This window comes from Neoarius graeffei, chromosome 19 (assembly GCF_027579695.1).
Source record: "Neoarius graeffei isolate fNeoGra1 chromosome 19, fNeoGra1.pri, whole genome shotgun sequence".
Classification (NCBI taxonomy): domain Eukaryota; kingdom Metazoa; phylum Chordata; class Actinopteri; order Siluriformes; family Ariidae; genus Neoarius; species Neoarius graeffei.
Window position 1 is genome coordinate 23,014,671 of NC_083587.1, and position 25,965 is coordinate 23,040,635.

Here is a 25,965-nt window from a genome sequence, read left to right on the forward strand (position 1 = left end):
TGCTGGAACAATTCGTCGCTCGCTTACCAGCAGGAACCGCGGAGTGGGTCCGGTGCCACCGCCCGGCGTCGCTGGATCAGGCAGTCGAGCTGGCGGAGGATCATTTGGCGGCTGTTCCGGCGGCAGGACAGCAGACGGCGTCTTCTCTTCTCCCCTCTTCTCTCTCTCTCCCCCTCCTTCTGTGTCCCGTCCTCACCCCATTCCCCCACCGCGGAGACGGGGGCCGGCGCCACCCCAGCCGGCCCGCCGCACCCGCGGTGCCCTCCCGTTTCTCCCTTCTGTGTCTGTCAATCCCCCACCTCAGGTGAGTGAGCCCCAGAACACCGGTGCAGAGGGAAAGCCCGGGCCGGTTTGCTGGCGCTGCGGGGAGCCGGGCCATCTTCAACAGCAGTGCACGGCAATGGAGGTGGGCGCAGTGGTTCGGATCCCCGACGCGCCAGAGGCCGCCCTCAATCGGGCCAGAGCGTATCGCATACCGGTGAGTATCCAAGGGGCTACATATCAGGCGTTGGTGGATTCTGGTTGTAATCAGACCTCAATTCACCAAAGCCTGGTTCAAAACGAGGCATTGGGGGGAGCACAGGGGGTGAAGGTGTTGTGTGTGCACGGGGATGTTCACTGCTACCCTTTGGTGTCGGTCCACATTTTTTTCAGAGGGGAAAAAGCCATAGTGAAGGCGGCGGTTAATCCTCGCCTTACCCACTCTTTAATTTTGGGGACTGATTGGCCAGGATTTCGGGATTTAATGACACATTTAGTGAAGAGTGGGTCCTGCCATTTAACAGTGGGAGGTCCCGGTGTCGCTTTGGCGGGAGTAGCTGTCACAGAGCCGTCTACGTCATCTCCGCGTCAGAGTGAGGAGCCGCCGGCTCCTCCTCTCTCTATTGGGGAATCCCTCGCGGATTTCCCATTAGAACAGTCGCAAGACGAGACTCTGAGGCATGCGTTTGACCAAGTGAGAGTAATCGATGGTCAAATGCTCCTGCCGAACGCCACCCCGTCCTTCCCTTACTTCGCGATTATGAACGATAGATTATACTGAGTGACGCAGGACACTCAAACTAAAGAGCGAGTCATGCAGCTTTTAATTCCGAAGAGGCGCCGGGAATTGATATTCCAGGCGGCTCACTTTAATCCCATGGCTGGACACTTAGGGCAGGACAAAACACTAGAACGAATAATGGCCCGGTTCTATTGGCCAGGGATTCGCGGCGATGTCCGTAGGTGGTGTACGGCGTGCCGCGAATGCCAGTTAGTAAATCCAGCGGCCATTCCAAAAGCGCCTTTGCGCCCTCTACCGTTAATCGAGACCCCGTTCGAAAGAATTGGGATGGATCTCGTCGGGCCATTAGATCGGTCAACACGAGGGTACCGCTTTATATTAGTTCTAGTGGACTATGCAACGCGATACCCGGAAGCAGTGCCTCTTCGCAATATCTCAGCACGCAGTATTGCGGAGGCACTCTTCTGCGTTATCTCCCGAGTTGGAATCCCGAAAGATTCTGACTGACCAAGGCACCTCGTTTATGTCACGTACACTGAACGAACTGTATGGGTTATTGGGTATTAAGCCGATCCGCACCAGCGTGTATCACCCACAAACGGACGGTTTAGTTGAACGGTTCAACCGCACCCTCAAGAACATAATTAAAAAATTCGTAAGTGAGGACGCACGTAATTGGGATAGATGGCTCGAACCTTGCTCTTTGCAGTGCGAGAGGTCCCCCAAGCCTCCACGGGGTTCTCCCCATTCGAATTGTTATACGGGCGTAAGCCGCGCGGCATCTTAGATGTGCTGCGGGAAAATTGGGAGGAGGGACCTTCACCAAGTAAAAACGAGATCCAATACGTTATTGACCTGCGCGCAAAACTCCACACGCTCATGCACCTAACTCAGGAGAATTTGCGGCAGGCCCAAGAACGGCAAGCCCGCCTGTACGACAAGGGTACGCGCCTTAGGGAGTTCGCACCAGGAGAGAAAGTACTCGTACTGTTGCCCACATCGAGCTCCAAATTAGTCACCAAGTGGCAAGGGCTCTTTGAGGTCACACGGCGAGTCGGGGACGTTGACTATGAGGTGAGGCGAACGGATAGGGGTGGGGCGCTACAGATTTACCACCTCAACCTACTCAAACTCTGGAATGAGGAGGTCCCCATGGAGTTGGTGTCGGTGGTTCCGGAGAAGGCGGAGCTGGGGCCAGAGGTTCAAAAGGGAACATTGGCATCGCGTACCTCTACGGTCCCCTGTGGAGACCACCTCTCCCCGACCCAACTCGCGGAGGTTGCCTAGTTGCAGACCGAGTTTTCGGACGTGTTCTCGGCCCTGCCTGGTCGCACCAACCTCATAGAGCACCACATTGAGACGCCCCCGGGGGCGGTAGTGCGTAGCTGCCCTTACAGGTTACCCGAGCACAAAAAAAAAAGTGGTTCGGGAAGAACTCGAGGCCATGCTCGAAATGGGCATCATCGAGGAGTCCCACAGTGACTGGAGCAGCCCGGTGGTCTTGGTACCCAAGGCCGACGGGTCGGTCCGGTTCTGTGTGGACTATAGAAAAGTCAACGCGGTGTCTAAATTCGATGCGTACCCAATGCAACGTATTGATGAGTTGCTCGATCGGCTAGGCACGGCTCGTTTTTACTCGATGCTGGATTTAACAAAGGGTTATTGGCAGATCCCCTTGACTCCATTATCCCGGGAAAAAACGGCCTTTTCCACACCGTTTGGCTTGCAACAATTTGTCACACTTCCGTTTGGGCTGTTTGGGGCACCTGCTACGTTTCAGCGGCTGATGGACAGGGTCCTCCGCCCCCACACCACCTATGCGGCCGCTTACCTCGACGATATAATCATTTATAGTAATGACTGGCAGCGGCACTTACAACACCTGAGGGCCATCCTTAAGTCGCTGAGGCGAGCGAGTCTCACAGCCAACCCAAAGAAGTGTGCGATTGGGCGGGTGGAAGTACGGTATCTGGGCTTCCACTTGGGCAACGGGCAGGTGCATCCCCAAATTAAAAAGACAGCAGCAATTGCGGCCTGCCCGAGGCCCAAGACCAAAAAAGGGGGTGAGACAGTTCCTGGGGCTGGCTGGCTATTATCATAGGTTTATACCTAATTATTCGGACGTCACCAGCCCACTGACTGATCTCACTAAAAAGGGGGCACCAGATCCGGTCCAGTGGACGGAGCAATGCCAGCGGGCTTTCTCTGAGGTAAAGGCTGCACTGTGTGGGGGGCCACTATTACACTCCCCTGACTTTTCTCTCCCTTTTATGTTGCAGACCGATGCGTCGGACAGAGGGCTGGGGACGGTTTCGTCCCAGGAGGTGGAGGGGGAGGACCGCCCCGTCCTGTACATTAGCAGGAAGCTGTCAGTGCGTGAGGGGCACTACAGCACTATCGAGAGTGTCTGGCGATCAAGTGGGTGGTCCTTGCCCTCCGCTACTACCTGCTGGGGCGCCCTTTCACCCTCTGTTCGGACCACGCGCCCCTCCAGTGGCTCCACCGCATGAAGGATGCCAACGCGCGGATCACCCGTTGGTATCTGACACTGCAACCCTTCAATTTTAAGGTGGTCCACAGGCCGGGGGCGCAGATGGTTGTGGCGGACTTCCTCTCCCGTCAAGGGGGGTGGGGGGGGAGTCGGCTGCAGGCCGGACGGCCGGACAGCCGCCCGGCCTGAGTCGGACGGTGGGGGTATGTGGCAGCGGGGGCGTGGTCAAGCGCCGGTCTGTGATAGGAGGGCGGAGTCAGGGAAGGTAAGTGGCAGAATCACAACACCTGACGGCAATTAACCTGTGTTTGTGTGTCTCCCCAGAGACCGCGCCCTATTTAAGGAGAGAGAGCGAGAGCAGAGGGAGCTCTCTCCACAACCAGATGACTGGAATGTGTGCGCGTGTGTGGCTGAGAGTGAAAGATATTTGCACTGAAAAGTGAAAATAAAAGAGTTGTGCGAACTCAGTCTCTGTCCTGCTGTCCTCTGTGCTCCACCCACACCTAGTGAACCTTACACTCATATTGCAATGTTATTTCGCAAAATAGCAACATTTTATTTTATCGATGTGTTCACAAAATAGCAACATTTTATTTTATCGATGTGTGTATTTATGTGCCTTATGAGACCTTGTGTGCATGTATGCGAATGAGGTCAGTCAGTATAGGCGAAGTAGATGACATCACTCACCAATACGAAGATTATCTGAACTGAAAATCCATCCTCCTTTCTTTCCTCAAGCAAACGTCAATAACTCTGTCGTAAAAGTCGTTTGTTCTTTTCAGTCCCATCAAAAAGTCCCATTCGATGGCCATCGAGGCTAATGCAGACAGTCGAGCCTGTCCTGTCATGTTTCTCGCATACGTTTTGATTCTCTTGAGGGCTGAAAATGTCCGTTCGACAGAAGCAGTGGATACGGGGATGGTCACAGCCAAACACACCAGTTTGTACAGCTGCCCCATGCTCTCACTCAGCTGTTTCTGCTGAAGAAAGTCAAGCAGATCAGTGGGGGATTTTCTGGCGAAATCATCCATGCCATACATGACGGTCAGTTCTGTTCTTGGTGTCGGGCTCCAGACACCATGGCGATCAGTAGCAAATAACAAACACTCCCAACAATACAGTTTGTGGTGTTCCTCGGAGCCTGTGAGCCAGGAGTACCGCTCGTAATTAGCGGGCTGAAAGTGGCGAACAAATCCTTTTCTAGGCTGTGTCAGGTTGGCTAGCTTTGGCGTTGACCGCCCTTTCTGAACAATGTCCAGCTTTTCTGGAAAAGTCCTCCGGGAAAATGGTTGTGACAATAAATTTGCCACCATATCAACTTCTCCCCCTCCTTCGGCCATTTTGGGTTGATAAAACAGATATTTATATTATTTAACTATGAAAAATTGAAGCTCGTTAATGCAGTTAAAAATTGCTAAGTTGACTAGTACTCAATGACTTTTTGTAGCATTCGCGTCATCGCAACTCCAGTGGAAATCTAGCCAATCAAATGGTGAGAATACAATGAAGTTTCCTTATGCATGCCTTGAGCCAATCAGAGCATATACGCCTGCAATGGGCTGTTGGGGCTCATCAGAGACGGCCTAATACGAGTGGTTCTGGGCTCGCTAACTTGAATCTACAGTCTATGACACAGACAGGCCAGCAGAACTGATTGTACTGGCCTCCAGGCAGATTTATTTGCCTGGCAACAAATGATGGTTGAAATGTGATTGGTTAAAAATGCTTCAACGTGAAAATACACGTCTGGCAGCAGCGCAGCCACGGGAAAGGAAACAGCCAGACCATTTGGAATTATTTAATAGTTATGAAATGAAATAAAAATAATAAACAAAAAATTAACATCAATCAGTCTGTCTGTGATTTTTTTAAGATATTTTCAGGCCAGCAGAGAAGGCTTTGCAGGCCCTGATGGCCCACCACTGCAACATGGAAAGAATATGGCACCACTACAAACCTGACAAAAGAAAGCCACCCACCAGAACTCTCAAACCGGGCAAGGAGGGCATTAATCAGAGATGCAAAGAAAACAGCAAAGATAACACTGAAGGAGCTGCAAAGATCCACAGCAGAGATGGGAGGATCTGTCCATAGGACCACTTTAAACCATACACTCCACAGAGTGGGACTTTATTGAAGAATGGCCAGAAAAAAGTTATTGCTTAAGAAAACACATTTGGAGTTTGCCCAACAGCATGGGGCAAACTCACCAAACACATGGAAGAAGATTCTCTGGTAAAATTTGACTAAAATTGATCTTTTTGGCCATCATGAGAAGTGCCATGTGTGGCGCAAACCCAACACCCAGAGAACACCATTCCAACAGTGAAGCATGGGGTGGCAGCATCATGCTGTGGGGATGTTTTCATCAGCAGGAGCAGGAAAGCTGGTCAGGACTGAAGGAAAGATGGATGGCACTAAATACAGGGCAGCTCTGGAGGAAAACCTGTTTGAGTCAGCCAGAGGTTTGAGACTGGGATGAAGGTTCACGTTCCAGCAGGACAATGACCCTAAACATACTGCTAAAGCTACACTGGAGTGGATTAAAGGGAAACATTTAAATGTCTTGGAATGGCCTAATCAAAGCCCAGACCTCAACCCAATTGAGAATCTGTGGCATAACTTGAAGATTGCCGTAGACCAACGCAACCCATCTAACTTGAAGGAGGTGGAGCAGTTGTGCCTTGAGGAATGGGCAAAAATCCCAGTGGCTAGATGTACTAAGCTAATAGAGACATACCCCAAGAGACTTGCAGCTGTAATTGCAGCAAAAGGTGGCTCTACAAAGTGTTGGCTTTTGGGGGGAACCTATGCACACTCCATATTTCTGTTTTTTCATCTTAAATATTTGTGTCACAATAAAACAACAATTTGTACCTTTAAAGTGGTAGGCATGTTGTGTAAATGAAATGGTGCTACCCCAAAAAAATCCATTTTAGTTCCAGCTTGTAATATAACAAAACAGGACAAACACCAAGGGGGATGAATACTTTTGCAAGGCAATGTAAATAATCATATTCTGTTTTTTTCTTTGCTTGGTTGGTTTTTAAATTTACGTTTTACACTGTGTCCAAAATTTATGGAATTGGGGTTGTACTAATACTGAACCTTTGGTCAAATAGATAATCGAAAAATGAATCAAACTCATATCAGTGGTGGCAATGAGCTTCTAGACTTCAGGGACGTTTTATAGAAATACATATTTCAGGAGGTTTTTTTGGTTGTTTTTTTGTTTGTTTGTTTATAAATGGCACATAATTTGTTTATAAGCTGTTCAGCAGAATGTCTAAATTGTCATCATTGTCACCGTCATCATCATCACTGGATGTTTACAACAGGCATATGTTGGGCTTTTTGTACTATTCAACATTATGTGAAGAATGTTTACTAATACATTTAAGAGGACATGGCAAATAATTCTACACAGGTTTATGAAATTATTTCAACAAACACTGCTTTATAATTTCGTGCTCCTTGGTGATTCTTTCATCATTTCTTGCTGGTTAATTCCACTTTCAACACTTCCCTTCTTCAATATCCTACAAATAAACATATTTAAAAAAATCAGATATATTAAATCTCAGAGGTGATTTTACATCTGGGTAATAACTCTTGGCTTTAAAGTTATTAAAATATACACATACATAAAAATTCAATGCAAAAACTCAATGAAAGTCAACGAATCAAGACTGTATCCACTCACATGTTCTTATCCATGAGAGCATCCATGTGATCCAGAAGCTCTGTGTTCAGGGTCTCGGGAAGCATAAAGCAAAGCACTCCAGCGAGAAAGGGCAAACTCCCAAAGATTAGCATTGGAATGGCATGATGATAGACATCCAACAGACCAATGAGAGGAGCCAGAATCCCACCCAGACAGGCAAACATGGTGTTTAATCCTGCCCCATTCTGCCTGCAACAACAAGGTTAACAGGTCAACCAGGGCAAAAACAAGCTACATAAGGGGAAAAAAAGTGTGCTGCACAATGCAGATTCTCATCTCATTCTCATCATCTCTAGCCGCTTTATCCTGTTCTACAGGGTCGCAGGTAAGCTGGAGCCTATCCCAGCTGACTACGGGCAAAAAGCGGGGTACACCCTGGACAAGTTGCAAGGTCATCACAGGGCGAACACATAGACACAGACAACCATTCACACACTCATTCACACTTAGGGTCAATTTAGAGTCACCAGTTAGCCTAACCTGCATGTCTTTGGACTGTGGGGGAAACTGGAGCACCCGGAGGAAACCCACACGGACACAGGGAGAACATGCAAACTCCACACAGAAAGGCCCTCGCTGGCCACAGGGCTTGAACCCGGACCTTCTTGCTGTGAGGCAACAGCGTTAACCACTACACCACCATGCCGCCCCAATGCAGATTCCTTCATGGAATTAAGTATTTTGTATACAAATACAGTATGCCATAGTAAGCAGGAATGCAAGTTACTCATTCATTACCTCACGACAGTGGGGTACAGCTCAGTAGTGTACACACACACTATGGTAAAGGAAGCAGCAAGTGAGAATTTCCCCAACACTGCTATGACAGTCACCACTACGGGGTATTCTGGAAGAAAAGGTTAGAAGTTAGAGGCTTCAGCAAACAGTGTATCCATAACACAGAAAAGACTTTGGTATGTGCTTGAAAGTCAGTTACATAAAGTTGTATGAATCCTTTGAGGGGAATTCATTTGAGTGACTTTGGTCATTCTTTTAAGAAATGGACAAGAGTGATAAGTTCATTTGAAATTCTGAGTTAGTACTGAAAACATGACATGCAAGTGTTATTGGGTAAGGCTAAGGTCACACGACAGCTTCCAGTGGGTTTGCCAATACTTGGTGATGAAAAATTGGGACAATTGCCACCAATTGTGTAATGCACAGCAAATGTTCTCCAAGCTTTGCAAGTTGTTTTTTGGTGTGTCTCCACCTCATGAGTGGCCAAAAATGTCACGAAAAATTTCAGTGCATGCACTGAAATTTGCTAGCATTGTTTTTGTCTGGAAACTACGTGGCAAATACTCACAGATGGGTTTGGGAATATTTCCCAAAGCTCGGGGAACCTTCTCAACCAAACACCTGATTTTCATTGATAACCCATGGCAAAGCACCGCAAGCTGTAGTGTGACCGGAGCCAAATAAAACATAAGAACCAATCAGATCTCAATATACAAAATTAATTAATTCGTCCTCAGTAGCCTCTTTATCCTGGTCAGGGTTGCGGTGGATCCAAAGCCAATCCCAGGAACACTATGTGTGAGGTAGGGATACACCCTGGATGGGATACCATGACACCGACAGAATTGTGGCAGCGGGGGCATGGCCAAGCGTCAGTTTGTGAGTGGAGGTCGGGGTCAGGGAAGGTGAGTGGCCAAGCCATTACACCTATTCTCAATTTTATATATATATATATATATATATATATATATATATATATATATATATATAAAATGTGTGTGTTGCAGTGATGGTGGAGCATAAAATGAGGGGGAGAGCAGAGAAGAGGTCTCTCCCGACCAGAACACAGGTGTGCGCGTGTGTGACTGTGTGTGAGCAGTGAGTGAGTGAAGCTGAAAAGCAGCAAAGTAAAGGAAAATAAAGTGTGTGAGTACTTCAGCTCCCACCTGCCATGCTTCTGTACTCCACCCACATAAGGGACTTATTACAGTGGTGCTGAAACCTGGGACGTACAGAAGGGAACCACCGCATGGAGTCCTCCCCATTTAAGGAGCTCATCCATGCCCTCGCTACCACCCAGCAGAATCAGCATCAAGCGCTGATCGCCCTCCGGAAGGAACAAGAGCAACACTTTGAAGCCTTGATGCTGGTCCAGCAGGAAGATCGCCAGGTGTTCTGGCATTTGCTTGCATCAGCAGGGGCTTCAACCGCCACCACAGCAGACCCTCCTCATGTCACTGTCGCAAAGATGAGCCCGCATGACGATCTAGAAGTCTTCATCGCTCTCTTTGAGCAAGCGGCCGAAACGTGGGGGTGGCCACTCGAACAGCGCATGGCGCGCCTCCTCCCGCTCCTGACTGGCAAGGTGCAGCTTGCAGTACAGCAGCTCCCTGTCAACAGCTGGCTCATGTACGCTGACCTTAAGAGAAACATCCTGCAGCGTGTCGGTCACTCCCTGGAATAACATCTCCAGTGCTTCTGGATGCTGACGTTGGAGGAGGTCAGCCAGCCGTTTGCATTTGGCCAACAAGTCTGGGACATCTGCCGGCGGTGGCTGAGGGTGGAAGACAGCAACACCAATGGGATCATCCATCTGGTGGTACTGGAACAGTTCATCTCTCGACTTCCAGAAGGAATGGCGGAATGGGTCCAGTGTCATCACCCAGTGTCACTAGAACGATCCATTGAGTTGGCAGAGGACCATCTGTCAGTGGTTCCAACAGGAGGCAGACAAGACGCCTCTCCTCATTTCTTTTCTCTCTCTCTTCCCCCCCACCATGGAGGTGGGGGCTGGCTCCTCCTCAGCCAGCCTGTTGCACCCATGATGTCCTCCCTTCTCCCTCTTCCATGTCTGTGTCTTCTCCCCCTCAGGTGAGTGACGCCCATAACACTGGTGCAGAGGGAAAGCCTGGGCCGATGTGCTGGCGCGGTGGGGAGCCGGAGCATCTCCAGAGTCAGGGCTCTCTGATGGAGGTGGGAGCTGTGATCTGGATCCCTGACACGCCAGAGACCACCCCCAATCAGGCCAGAACATATCGCATGCCGGTAAGTATTCAAGGGGATACATATCACATGTTGGTGGATTCCGGTTGCAATCAGACATAAATTCACCAAAGCCTGGTGCAAGGTGAGGGACTGGGGGGAGCACAAGCGGTGAAGGTGTTGTGCGTGCACGGTGATGTTCACCATTATTCTCTAGTGTCTGTCCATATTCTATTCCGGGACCAAAGGCATAGAATAAAGGCAGTGATTAATCCTCATCTCACCCACTCACTGATTTTGGGGACTGAATGGCCAGGGTTAAAGAACAGATGGAACACATTAAGAGGTGGGTCCTGCATTAGTATGTCACGAGAAGATCCCGGAGTGGCATTGACTGGGGAAGCTGTCATAGAGCTGTCTACGTCTGCACCGCATCAGGGCGATACGAAGAGTGAGGAGCAGCTCGCCCCTCCTCCCTCTCTCAGGCCTTGAGGATTTCCCATTAGAGCAATTGCGAGATGAGAGACTCTGTCATGCTTTTGACCAAGTGAGAGTAATCGATGGTCAAACTCTCCAGCCAAGCGCGACAACGGTTTTCCCATATTTTGCTATTATTAAGGATAGGTTGTACTGAGTGATGCAGGACACTCAAACAGAACAGAACAGAACAGATAACCCAGTTGTTAATCCCAAAGAGCTGTAGGGAACTCATATTCCATGCGGCTCACTTTAATCCCATGGCCGGACACTTAGGGCAGGATAAAACACTAGCCTGAATAATGGTCGGATTCTATTGGCCAGGGATTTGCAGGAACATTCATTGGTGGTGTGCAGCATGCCATGAATGTCAATTAGTAAATCCCGCAGCCACTCCAAAAGTGCCTTTGCGCCCTCTCCCTCTAATCGAGACCCCTTTTGAGAGAATTGGTATGGATCTTGTAGGGCCATTAGATCGGTCAGCATGAGGATATCGCTTTATTTTAGTTCTGGTGGACTATGCAACGCGATATCCGGAAGTGATGCCTCTCCACAATACCTCAGCACACAGTATTGCGGAAGCGCTCTTCAATATTATGTCCTAGGTCGGGATTCCAAAAGAAATCCTGACAGACCAAGGCACTACATTTATGTCATGCACACTGTGCAAATTGTATGGGTTACTGGGAATTAAGTCTATCCACACCAGTGTCTATCACCCACAACCGGATGGCTTCGTGGAACGGTTTAATCGGACACTCAAAAACTGAATTCAGAAAATTTGTAAGTGAGGATGCGCTTAATTGGAATAAATGGCTCAAGCCCCTGTTATTTGCAGTACGAGAGTTCCCACAAGTCTCCACAGATTTTTCACCATTTGAGTTACTATATGGGCGTAAGCTGCGTGGCATTTTGGATGTGCTACAGTATGAGAAAATTGGGAGGAGGGACCTGCACCTCGCAAGAACAATTCAGTATGTTCTCGACCTGCGTGCAAAACTCCACACCCTCATGCATTTAACCCAGAAGATTTTATGGCAGGCACAAGAATGTCAAGTCCAGCTGTACAACAGAGGCACGCACCTTAGAGAGTTCACGCCGAGAGACAAGGTAATCGTATTATGGCCCACGTCAAGCTCCAAATTAAATCACCAAGTGGCAAGGGCCCTTTGGGGTCACACAGTGAGTCAGGGACGTCGACTATGAGGTGAGGTGAACGGATAGGGGCGGGGCACTGCAAATCTACCACCTCAACCTGTCAAAACATTGGAACAAGGGGGTCCGCATGACATTGGCATCGGTAGTTCCAGAGGAGGCAAAGCTGGGGCCAGAGGTAAAAAAAAAAAAGTAACATCTCAAACCACTCCAGTCCCTTGTGGAGACCACCTCTCACCAGCCCAACTCACCACTCCAGTCCCTTGTGGAGACCACCTCTCACCAGCCCAACTCACGGAGGTGGCCAAGTTGCAGAAGGAATTTTCCGACGTGTTCTCGCCCCTTCCTGGTTGCACCCACCTCATAGAACACCACACATTGAGACGCTCCTGGGGGTGGTGGTGCGTAGCCACCCTTACTGCTTTCCTGAACACACACAAAAAAAGGGGGGATGAACTCAAGCCCATGTTCAAAATGGGAGTCCCACAGTGACTGGAGCAACCTCATGGTCCTGGTTCCCAAGATCGATAGGTCAGTTTGGTTCTGTATGGACTGTAGAAAAGTCAACACGGTGTCTAAATTTGATGCATACCCAATGCCTCGCATTGATGAGTTGCTCGATTGGTTAGGCACTGCTCACTTTTATTCGACGCTGGATCTAACGAGGGGATATTGGCAGATCCCCTTGACTCCTCTATCCCGAGAGAAAACGGCCTTTTCCATACCGTTTGGGCTACACCAATTTGTCATGCTTCCTTTTGGGTTATTTGGGGCTCATGCTTCATTCCAGCAGCTCATGGACAAGATCCTTTGCCCTCACGCTGTTTTTGCAGCAGCGTACCTCAACGACATAATTATTTATAGCAATGATTGGCAACTGCACCTAGAACACTTTAGGGCCATCCTAGAGTCGCTGAGGTTGCGCGGGAGCAAGGCTGCGCGAGAGCGAGGCTGCGCGAGAGCGGACCGAGAGGTTGCGCGAGAAGCGAGGCTGCGTGGGAGCGGGCCGAGAGGAAGCGCGGGAACGGGCCACGTAACAACAACCAACGCAATGCCCCCGAAGAGAGCTCCTACGGTCGAGGAAATTGACGACATTAAAAAAATCCCTCGACCTTCTGGGTGAAGAAATATCTGCTGTCAGGATGCAGCAGAAGACCATCTTGGACCTGGTGGAAGAGGTCAAAGCTCTGCAGCTGCAGAACACGGAGAAGGCGAAGAGGATCACCTTTCTCGAGAACCGAGTGGAGGAGCTGGAGCAGTACACCCGGATAAACAACATAATTGTGGGGGCGTCGTGGCTCAGGTGGTTAAGGCGCCATACCATGAATGCGGGCGACCCGGGTTCGATTCCGGCCCGAGGTCATTTCCTGATCCCTTCCCGTCTCTCTCTCCCGCTCATTTCCTGTCTCTACACTGTCCTATCCAATAAAGGTGCAAAAAGCCCAAAAAATATCTTTAAAAAAAAAACAAAAACAAAACAACATAATTGTGACCGGATTGCAGATTAAACCCCGGTTATATGCTGGAGCAGTGGCGAGAGGAGACGGAGAGGAGTAGAACGAGGAGGATGCTAACTCTGTGGACCAACAGGTGTTAGCATTCCTGCACTCCAAGGGGATTGAGGTAAAAAGTACCAATATTGAAGCATGTCACCCTCTCCCACGGAAAAGCAACACAGACAAACCGGCGGTAATAATAAGATTTGCCAACAGAAAGTATAAGATGCAAATGTTAAAGCAAGGGAGGAAACTGAAAGGCTCAGACGTTTTTTTAAATGAGCACTTAACAAAAAAAATGCAGACATTGCAAGAAAGGCGAGATTCATGAGGAAACGGGAAAATACAAAACACTTGGACACAAAACTGCAAGATATTTATAAAGCTGAAGGGATCTCCAGAAGAGGCCAAGATCCTGGTCATCCGAAATATTGGGGAACTGGACAAATTCTGAGGGAGCCAATCAAAGTAATTTACAATCATGACACAAGGATTGGACACTGGACACAAGAACTGGACACTTTCCTTTATACTGAACATAAAACACAAGATATGGAAAATAATATTGATCCGGAAAATAATCTTTTCAGCAACATCAATATCAGCTGCCGGTATTATACTGAAAATCAATACAATGCAACATTCAGAGAAGGAAATAAGATATCAATTATTCATTTCAATACCAGAAGTCTATATGCCAATTTCCATAAAATGAAGGAATATTTCAGTCAATTCAATACTCCACATTCAATATAATAGCCATATCAGAAACTTGGATCAATGATGAGATGGGCGTAGATTTTGAGCTGAACGGGTATGAATTTAATTATATCAACAGAAAGAACAAAAGAGGAGGGGGAGTGGCAATATATGTTGATAATAGTTTGGAATATAAAATTAATAATAAAATGACGGTAGCTGTTGATGATTGGATGGAGTGTATTACAGTTGAAATATGTTGTAAAAAAATGAAAAATATAACGGTGAGCTGTATATACAGATCTCCTGGATCAAGCATAGAAGTTTTTATAAATTGGATGGAAAGTATGTTTATAAAATCAACACAGAAGGTCATGTACATCTGTGGTGATTTTAACATCAACCTCTTAAATCATAAGAAACATAAAATGACAGAAGAGTTCATTAACTCAATGTTCAGTATGGGACTGTATCCAACTATTACCAGACCAAGCAGGATCGCTTCTCACAGCACCACTATAATAGATAATATATTTACTAATATCCTGGAAAATAATACAGAGAGTGGACTACTATTAACAGACATCAGTTCAAGTTCAAGTTCAAGATTACTTTATTTGTCCCATCAATGGGCAATTTAGTTTACAGCTCAGTCTCCATCAGACAACAATAAATTAAAAATTATTAAGAGAACACAAGACATATACACATACATCCAATATACACACATCCAGTCAAACATCACACCCTACCCTGACAGTGATAGCCAGCATTTAAAAAAATCAAGTTCTCATTGGTGTACTCTATCCCTACCCTCTTATTTAATAATCTAATACTTACAGGGATGAAAGAATTTGAGTACCTATTTGTTTTCGCTCTGACCGAGTAATAGCGCCTCCCAGAGGGCATTAAAGAAAACTGACCACTTAACACATGGTCAGGTTGGCTAATGATACTTCTAGCCTTTTGGACTGCCTGTTTGTTAAACAGAGCGCTCAAACCGTTAAGGTGTGTTCCAATAATCCTTGATGAGGTGTTAACAATACTACTAAGACTGTTTTTGTCTTTGACTGACAAAGTGTTAAACCAACATAAAAAAGAAAACGTTAAAAGACTTTCAATAAAAGACTGATAAAAATTACACAAAATGGTTTTAGAGACACTGAAGGAGTTAAGCTTCCTCAGTAGATGAATTCTCTGCTGTCCCTTTTTAACAATTGTCTCTGCATTTAAATGAAAGTTCAGGTCACTATCAAATATTGTGCCTAAGTATTTGTAAGAATCAACTGTTTCAACTTCCCCCCCCATGTATGACACTTGCCTTTGATTCGGCCTTCGCTCTCCTAAAATCTATTATGAGCTCCTTTGTTTTATCTACGTTCAAGTCTAGAAAGTTATCGTCGCACCACTTCACAAATGATGTCAGTGTTGGCCCATGAGTGGAATGTGGACCTTGGAACAGGGATAGCAGTGCAGTGTCATCTGAAAACTTAACCAGGTAGCTTCCTTGCTGGGAAGACCTACAGCTGTCTGTATATAGAATAAATAGCAGGGGAGAGAGTACACATCCTTGTGGTGAGCCAGTATTTGAAGTGATTGGTTGAGACAAATGACCATTTACTAAGACTCTCTGATTTCTATCTGTTAAGAAATTTAAAATCAAAAGCAGTAATTGATTTGATAATTGAAAGTCATTTTTCAGTCTCTCAATCAAAATATGCGGCTGCATTTTATTGAAAGCAGAAGAAAAATCTGCAAATAAAAGCCTGGCATGGGAGCCAGGTTTCTCCAAGTGTTTATATATTTTATCTAAAATAAAAAGTTTTGCATCATCCACACTTCTGCCTGTTTGATATGCAAACTGTAGTGGATCCAGCTTCCCAGTGACCAAGGACAAAATTTCATTTTTGAGGATTTTTTCAAAATTCTTCATCACCAAGGATGTAAGAGCTACAGGTCTAAAGTCTTTCAGCTCCTTAGGTTTATTTAATTTAGCTAATGGTATTATAGTGGAGCTCTTCCATATTTGGGGAATCAGCCCTTTTGTTGCACACATATTGAAGAGGGAGGTAAAAACTCCACTTAGTTGTTCTGCACAATGACGTAGTGTGCGTCCGCAAACAGCATCAGGACCAGCAGCTTTCCTAATATTGACCTTCTTAAACAGGGTTGTTACTTGCTCCTGAGATATTATTAGGTCATGATTAGGAACCAGAGTGTTTCTCCACATAGAAATATTGTTACCAAAGTCATCGGATTCAAAACGTGAGTAAAATAAATTAAAAGCATTTGGAAGATCACATAACTCAACACCTTGGATAGTAATAGTCCTTCTGCCGTATTCGGCTTGTTGGTTTAATGATACCATTGACTTTATTCCTCGCCAGGCGGCTCTAAGATCCCCTCCCCTGTATTGCTCTTCTACTTTTCTTCTATATTTCATTTTAGCTTTCCTAATCTCATTTTTTACTTCTTTGCACACCGCTTTAATCTCCCAAATGTCACCACTATAGAAAGTCCTCTTTTTCTTGTTAATGACAGATTTTAGTTCTTTCGTCATCCATGGTTTGTTGTTCGGAAAAGTGACGGTAGTCTTAGTTGGGATGACCATATCCACACAAAATGTGATATATGATGATACCGTGTCTGCAAGTTCATCAATGTTCTCAGACCCTTCCTGAAAGCACTCCCAGACCGTACACTCAAAACATGCTTGAAGTGAAGAGATACTATCCTCTGACCAGAGTTTCACAGTTCTCTCATTGTGTTCTAGGCGTCTGAAAGAAGGTTTGTACACTGGCATGAGGTAAACACTTATGATAGGAAGCTCCCAAGGAAGGCATAGGTATGGAGCTGTAAGCACCGTCCACTGACCCATAGCACAGATCAATCAAGGTCATTTTCTGCGTTGTAGTACAAGTAACATATTGATCATAAGTTCTCATAGTCTTTCTCAAATCACAGTGGTTAAAATCTCCCAAAATAAATTTAGGTGCATCGGGGCAAATTTCGTCCAGTTTATGTGTAGTGTCTGCAATCAGCTGAGCAGCAGCGGCTGCATTTGCGCGCGGGTGAATGTATACCAGTGTATAAAAAAGTTGTTGAAACTCACGCGGAAGGTAGAAGGGGCGTAGTGAGATGGACAGTAATTCTATGTCGGCGGTGCATATTTTTTCCCTGATCGTAATAGTATTGCAATACCGCTCGTTGATGTAAAAACACACCCCTCCTCCTCTGTTTTTTCCTGTTGCCTCCGGTGACCTGTCGAGCCGAATTGGGCTTCCAAACCCAGTTATTGACAGATCCTCGTCCCGATCTAGGTCGGTGAGCCATGATTCCGTAAAAGCAAGTAAACACGACTCCCTGATCTCCGCTCTAGTCTTAGTCCATAATTCCAATTCGTCAATCTTGTTACGGATGGATTGCACATTTGATAACAATACAGAGGGGAGCGGTGGTAGCTTGCGGCGATTATCCAGCCGAAAAGTTTTCAATCTCCGGCGTAAGCCACCTCTCTTCCCCCTCTTCCGAGGTTTCAAGGCCGGTGCACACCGCAGCTCCCTCGGGATAGTAGCAGGGATAACCCCGGCTGTTGAAGTCCGCAGCGAGAGGACAAACTCCCTGCTGTATGTCGCTCTCCCGGTAATTCCAAGTCCACCTGCTTCCCAACAGGTAGGCCTAGGAGCCCCCAGTAGCAACGATACCAAGAGGAAGATCACGAGGAGTTCCAAAAAAGTGACCACCTACCTATTTTTAATGTATATTACTGTAATTATAGCAAGAAAAAGGATACTACAAATTATAAATATATAAGAGTGAAAACTGAAGAAACCATGATTGCGCTAAAAAATGACTTAATGATACAGGACTGGAATGTAGTTTATAAAGAAAAAGATGTTGATAAAGCATATGAAGAATTTTTAATAATATTCAATGAACTATATAATAAAAATTGTCCTATAAAGAAATACAGTAATATACATAAATATACAAATAGTCCGTGGGTCACCAAGGGGCTACAAAAAGCCTGCAAAAAGAAAAATATATTATACAGACAATTCTTAAAGCATCGAACTATAGAGGCAGAGGAAAAATATAAAAAATATAAAAATAAATTAACTAATATTATGAGGATATGTAAGAAAGACTATTATAATAAATTACTGGAGAAAAATAAAAACAATATTAAAGGTATATGGACTGTACTAAATGGTATGGTGAGAAATGGATCCAAAACTACAAATTACCCGGAGTATTACACTGAAAATGACAAGACCATAAATAATATGGAGGACGTGGTGAATGGTTTTAACCAATACTTTGTAAATGTGGGACCAAATTTAGCGGCAAAAATAAAGGAACCCGAGACAACACAATGTGGGAAAATAGAAGATATGGGGGATAGAAATCCAAGTACAATTTTTCTAACTGCAACTGATGATGAAGAAATTATCCAAATTGTAAGAAAATGTAAAAACAAAACCTCTGCAGACTGGAATGATATAGACATGTTAACAGTAAAGACAGTTATTGAGGGAATTGTGAAACCACTCACCCACATCTGTAATTTATCTTTTCAGTCAGGTACATTTCCAGACAAAATGAAAATTGCAAAAGTGATACCATTGTTTAAAACTGGAGATAGACACCATTTCACAAACTACAGGCCTGTTTCTTTACTTCTTTAATGTACAATTGATAATAGACAATACTAAGATAGAAATGGTACAGGAAATTAAATTTCTTGGTGTGATTTTGGATCATAAAGTCTGCTGGAAACCTCATGTAGGATACATACGAGCAAAACTGGCAAAGTGCTCGGCAATACTGTGGAAAACAAAACATATTCTTGATTGTAAATCTTTGCATACTCTATATTACTCATTATTTTTGCCATATCTGACTTACTGTGTCGAAGTCTGGGGAAACACCTACAAAACCACTCTGCAGCCGATATGTACAATACAGAAAAGAGCAATAAGGACAATAAATAAAACAGGATACAGAGATCACACAAACCCACTATTCATAAACTCACACATGTTGAAATTTATGGATCTGGTCAAATTCAGAAGAGCACAAATAATGTACAAAGTGAGAAATAATCTATTGCCAAAAAATATACAAGGAATGTTTAGTGAGAGAGAGGGGGGATATAATCTAAGGGGAGACCTAAATTTTAAAAAACCAAAGGTTTGAACAAATATGAAAAGCATGTGCGTATCGAGCTGTGGGGAGTGACTTTATGGAACAGACTGGAGACAGAAATAAAACAAAGTGCAAATATAAATCTGTTTAAAAAAAAGGTACAAAAAAATTTTTTAAACAAGTATATAGAAGAGGAAGTATGTCAATGGAGAATGATGAGGGATAAATAGAATAGGGTTGATTGTTATATTAGAACTAACTTAGTATATGGTATATATGGTATATATTTATATATGGGGATAGTTTATATCTTCATATTTACAGGGATAGGTATGTAGCAGATATTTATTTTTGTAATTATATATTTATATAGATATTTATGAAGTATATATATGGTATATAAATTTTTTGTAATTATATATTATATGGATATTTATGCAGTGTATATGTGGTATATAGTATATATATTTTTTGTAATGATATATTTATATAGATATTTATGAAGTGTATATGTGGTGTATATATATATATATATATATATATATATATATATATATATTTGTAATTATATATTTACAACCCCGATTCCAAAAAAGTTGGGACAAAGTACAAATTGTAAATAAAAACGGAATGCAACAATTTACAAATCTCAAAAACTGATATTGTATTCACAATAGAACATAGACAACATATTAAATGTCGAAAGTGAGACATTTTGAAATTTCATGCCAAATATTGGCTCATTTGAAATTTCATGACAGCAACAAATCTCAAAAAAGTTGGGACAGGGGCAATAAGAGGCTGGAAAAGTTAAACGTACAAAAAAGGAACAGCTGGGGGACCAAATTGCAACTCATTAGGTCAATTGGCAATAGGTCATTAACATGACTGGGTATAAAAAGAGCATCTTGGAGTAGCAGCGGCTCTCAGAAGGAAAGATGGGAAGAGGATCACCAATCCCCCTAATTCTGCGCCAACAAATAGTGGAGCAATATCAGAAAGGAGTTTGACAGTGTAAAATTGCAAAGAGTTTGAACATATCATCATCTACAGTGCATAATATCATCAAAGGATTCAGAGAATCTGGAAGAATCTCTGTGCATAAGGGTCAAGGCCAGAAAACTATACTGGGTGCCCGTGATCTTCGGGCCCTTAGACGGCACTGCATCACATACACGCATGCTTCTGTATTGGAAATCACAAAATGGGCTCAGGAATATTTCCAGAGAACATTATCTGTGAACACAATTCACCGTGCCATCTGCCGTTGCCAGCTAAAACTCTATAGTTCAAAGAAAAAGCCGTATCTAAATATGATCCAGAAGCGCAGATGTCTTCTCTGGGCCAAGGCTCATTTAAAATGGACTGTGGCAAAGTGGAAAACTGTTCTGTGGTCAGACGAATCAAAATTTGAAGTTCTTTATGGAAATCAGGGACGCCATGTCATTTGGACTAAAGAGGAGAAGGATGGCCCCAGTTGTTATCAGCGCTCAGTTCAGAAGCCTGCATCTCTGATGGTATGGGGTTGCATCAGTGCGTGTGGCATGGGCAGGTAACACATCTGGAAAGACACCATCAATCCTGAAAGGTATATCCAGGTTCTAGAGCAACATATGCTCCCATCCAGACGACGTCTCTTTCAGGGAAGACCTTGCATTTTCCAACATGACAATGCCAAACCACATACTGCATCAATTACAGCATCATGGTTGTGTAGAAGAAGGGTCCGGGTACTGAACTGGCCAGCCTACAGTCCAGATCTTTCACCCATAGAAAACATTTGGCGCATCATAAAACGGAAGATACGACAAAAAAGACCTAAGACAGTTGAGCAACTAGAATCCTACATTAGACAAGAATGGATTAACATTCCTATCCCTAAACTTGAGCAACTTGTCTCCTCAGTCCCCAGACGTTTACCGACTGTTGTAAAGAGAAAAGGGGATGTCTCACAGTGGTAAACATGGCCTTGTCCCAACTTTTTTGAGATGTGTTGATGTCATGAAATTTAAAATCACCTAATTTTTCTCTTTAAATGATACATTTTCTCAGTTTAAACATTTGATATGTCATCTATGTTCTATTCTGAATAAAATATGGAATTTTGAAACTTCCACATCATTGCATTCCGTTTTTATTTACAATTTGTACTTTGTCTCAACTTTTTTGGAATCGGAGTTGTATATAGATATATATATATAAATTATAAATTTATATAGATATTTATGTAGTATATATTTATTTTTTTCAATTAAATATTTATATAGATATTTATGAAGTGTATATATATATATATATGGTATGTAGTATATATTTTTGTAATTATATACAGTATTTATATAGATATTCATGAAGTGTATATATGGTATATATTTTTATAGGTGTATTAATGCAGTTTGGATTTCGGGGTAGTTAAAAAGGGGTGGGAAATTTAAAAAGTATTGTACTTCTTCCCACTCCTTTTTCGAACAATGTGCGGTGTATTGTAATGTCTTAGCTCTTTATGTTATTTTATTTAGTTATTTTTTGTCACTTTCTCGTTGTCTTTCTTTTGTATGTACAAATAGTTACATAAATTTTTTTTTATACATGTTCGAAATAAAAATAAATTAAAAAAAAAATTAAAAAAAAAATTCAGGTGTGCAGGTCTCACAGCTAGCCCAAAAAAGTGTGCAATTGGGCAAGTGGAATTACAGTATCTGGGTTTCCACTTGGGTCGTGGGCAGGTGTGTCCCCAAATTAACAAGACTGCAGTGATTGAGGCCTGCCCGAGGCCCAAGACCAAAAAGGGGATGAGACAGTTCCCGGGGCTGGCTGGCTACTATCGTAGGTTCATACCTAATGATTTGGACGTCACCAACCCGCTAACTGATCTCACTAATAAGGGAGCACCAGATCCAGTCCAGCGGACGGAGCAGTGCCAAGAGGCTTTCACTAAAATAAAAGCTGCACTGTGTGGGGGGCCACTTTTACACTCCCCGGACTTCTGTCTCCCCTTTATTTTACAGACGAACGCATCAGAAAGAGAGCTGAGGGCCGTTTTGTCCCAGAAGGTGGAGGGAGAGGAGCATGCCGTGCTGTACATCAGCCGCAAACTCTCGATGCATGAAAGGAAGTACAGCACCATCGAAAAGGAGTGTCTGGCCATCAAGTGGATGGTCCTCGCTCTCTGATACTACATGCTGGGGTGCCCTTTCACCCGCTGTTCAGACCATGCGCCCCTCCAGTGGCTCCACTGCATGAAGGATGCCAGAACATCCTCCAGCTGTTTAAGTTCGAGGTGGTCCACAGGTCGGGGGCGCAGGTGGTGGTGTCGGACTTCCTGTCCCGTTGGTGGGGGAGTCCGCTGCAGGCTGGACAGCTCCCCGGCCTGAGTCGGGCGGTGGGGGCGTGTGGCGGTGGAGCCAAGTGTCAGTTTGTGAATGGAGAGCGGGGTCAGGGAAGGTGAGTGACCAAGTCATTACACCTGTTGTCAATTAATGTGTGCGCGTTTGTTGCAGTGATGGTGGAACATAAAAGGAGGGGGAGAGCAGAGAAGAGCTCTCCCCCGACCAGAACACGTGTGTGCATGTGTGACTGTGTGTAAGCAGCGAGTGAGTGAAGCTGAAAAGCAGCAAAGTAAAGGAAAATAAAGTGTGTGAGAACTTCAGCTCCTGCCTGCCATGCTTCTGTACTCCACCCACATCAGGGACTTATAAGATTATTAACTCACCTTCGTCTAAAAAATGATTTGTATGTTTGCACACCTGCTGGGATGGCAAGAATGACCAGACATGCAGTTCCCCCGAGGAGCAACACTGCACTTTGAGATTTCTTTCTGCCAAAGCGCTCAATAAGTGGGTAGCAGCTGAGGCGAGCAGGAATCTCTGCAATGCCGAAGATGAGCTGTGTCAGGTAGATGTTCACACCAAAGTTTCCCACATTCAGACTGATCCCATAGTACACCAAGAAGATCACAAACCTGTCAAAGGGACAAGGCAGTTTGGGGAAAAACACCAAAATGTCAGAATGGGATTAGCGTGAAGATACACATCTGTATTGCACAATATTGTGCATTATTCAAAATATAATGGATGCTCAGAATCTAGGTTTTGTGTCGTTTACCCTTTTTCATAAAACATATTTTGTTAAGTATTGCAAGTACTGGTACAAATTTGAACTTGCCAGATAAAGCACATAATCAACGTCCTCTTTCTCAGACTCGTCACTCGGAAAAGGTCCAGCATGCTGCCGGTTCTGACTGTGTTCTCTGCCTCCATCTGACGGACCAGACATTGACATTACAAATTCCATTAAAAATAAATACAATTAAATATTTTGTTGAGACACACTTCAATTACCCTTTCAAGCAGAGAGTCTGAAACTATCCTGCCATTGACCCTGGCTGCATTCAGGATCATCTTTTTGGCTTCCTCCTGTCTGCCTTGAGTCAGGAGCCATCGAGCCGACTCTGGAAGGATCCTTAAAACAGAGAGCACTTACAGATATGGTATATATTATTCAAAGAGGTTTACAGATGAGGCAAACAACAATTGAACTATATACTTGAGCAGTTGCTGGATAAGGACTTTACAGGGGTTTCTGGTAGAACTGATGTTAAAAACCAGACCTTCTACAGAACCTTAACTACTGAGGCACCAGGTACCACTGGCTTCCAGATATATGGGTTTATAATCTGTTCCATACATGCCTTGTTAGCTAAAGGTCCATACATAAGAAAGAAAGATAGATAGATAGATAGATAGATAGATAGATAGATAGATAGATAGATAGATAGATAGATAGATAGATAGATAGATAGATAGATAGATAGATAGATAGATAGATAGATAATTCGGACGGGTGGGTGGAGCGCAGAAGGACGGCAGGCCAGAACTGAGTTCAAAAAAACCTCTTTATTGTCACTTTTCAGTGATTTTTACACTCTCCCAGCCACACACGCACGCTCAGCGTGTGGCACACACACAGGTCGTCTGGTTGGGGAGAGAGCTCTCTTCCTCTCCTCACTCTCTTCTTATATTGAGGTATTTCACCCACGTGACCAAGTCACGTGATTCAGCCATTTTGGACGGCACCCTTAAGTCCTTCAGTGCAAGGCAGTATGAGATGGTGGAGACCTTTGCACATTTTAACAAGAAAGTAAGCTGTGATTCGTGTTAAATTGGATCTGTCTTTTATCACAAACACTGTACCCAGCCTTGGTATGGAGCCAAGGTAGTCGACAGAAGTCAACAGTTTGATGAAGGATGACCCCAGCAGTTTGAAACGGTACAAGGTAGGCTATGTTCACAACACTGTCTTGTTACTCGGGGGATCCGAGATCCCCTGAAACAGACATGAGATCCTTTGAAAACATGATTTGGGAAATGTTGGGGGGGTCCTCTAAAATACTGGCAAAATGATGTTTATTGACATAGCAATCGTGTGTAACGGGAAGCATTTGCATATCCGAAGTGTTGTGTTTACATGACAACGACTGCTGCTGCCAGGTTGGTTGTTGAGTAGCCTGACTGTTTTTTTTGTTCTTGCGTGTGGTATCATTGTTGACGCGAGGTTGTTTTTTGAACATGCCAATGCGGACACGATTTCCCCTGATGAGTTATGACTTCAGACGCGATGCGTGTGTGGAGTCCGCGTGATATGTGCGTAAGATAGGCTTCTCATGTGTTTGGAGATCCGCGCTCTTTTTTTTCCTCTTTCTTTCTTTTTACTTAATTTCCCTGTTTATTTCTGTGTCCCGTTTCTTTCTAGCCTCTGTTATTGCGTTTTATGTCTGATGTCTGCTACATGCAACCCTAGACAAATTAACACTGACTTGTTTCACTGCTCACATGGGTTAACAAACACTGACCCATTTACTTTTTGCTATATATTTTATCAAAATTGCGTTAACTGATAAACTAACCTGAAATGAAATGATCACTGCAAAGTCTGGAGTACTCTGTTGGCTCCCAATCCTGTCTTTTCACAGCTGTAATCCCTCTTGTCTGGGTCAGTAGTAAACCGGGAGTGATGTGTCGGTCGCGAACGATCCGGTTCAAAGAGCCGGCTCTTTGAAGTGAACGACGGGAGCCGGCTCTTCGGTGGGAACCGAGCTGGGGAGCCGAATTCTTTTTTTGTCCTTAGGTGCCTCAGAGAGAGAGACTTTCACAAAAAAAAAGTTGCTGTCCGATTGCGTCTTTGTGTTGTCTATTACCATTCAAAGGAAAAAAAGTAGCATGGTGTACGCCTACTTTTTTTGGTTGGGGGGGGTTGATGTCATTCACAGCTGCGAAAATACGAAAATTGGTGTAATGCTTAAAGCTGTGGAGCGCAGGGGAGAGGAGTCTGTGAGGCACCTGAGGAGGGGAAAATCAGCTGTGTATTTTATATTGGTAATATAACACAGTTTTGCATTATGTTTGTGAGAAAATAATTTATTAATTGGTAAGTTTTATTTCTATAGCTAGAACATTGTTACACTGCTATACTTTACAAAGCTTTACAATGGCTACAAAAACTAAAAAATAAAATGGAAAACATCCTATTGATAAAATATAAATAATGTAATTAATTAACTAGTTAATTGCAGCAATTAAATCAAAAATAAAATCTCAGGAGCCGTTTGGGAGCCGAAAGAGCCGGCTCCTTATAGTAAGAAGAGGCAAAAGAGCCGGCTCCCGAAAAAGAGCCGAAATTCCCATCACTAGAAACCGGTAAAAGGAGCGTCCTGCACGCTGTCCCTGTCTGTTGTGGCAGCCCACAGCACAACAAGCAAACACCATGGTTATTTATAGAGTGCTTACTGACAAATTAATCTATTCTAGGTGTCTGTAACACGTTTTTTTTC

At 44.3% G+C, this 25,965-nt stretch overlaps 1 protein-coding gene across 1 annotated transcript in view; it reads right to left on the minus strand.

The window, feature by feature from the left end:
• Window positions 1-6,954: 6,954 nt before the first annotated feature.
• The window catches only part of LOC132867888 (solute carrier family 22 member 13-like), a 31,034-nt gene continuing 12,023 nt past the window's right edge, over window positions 6,955-25,965 (minus strand). The window contains exons 5-10 of the mRNA XM_060900858.1: window positions 23,477-23,597; window positions 23,301-23,395; window positions 22,883-23,097; window positions 7,960-8,068; window positions 7,201-7,410; window positions 6,955-7,036 (exon numbers count right to left, since the gene is read on the minus strand). Coding sequence (XP_060756841.1) covers window positions 6,955-7,036; window positions 7,201-7,410; window positions 7,960-8,068; window positions 22,883-23,097; window positions 23,301-23,395; window positions 23,477-23,597 — 832 coding nt within the window. The remainder of the gene's footprint in view (window positions 7,037-7,200; window positions 7,411-7,959; window positions 8,069-22,882; window positions 23,098-23,300; window positions 23,396-23,476; window positions 23,598-25,965) is intronic.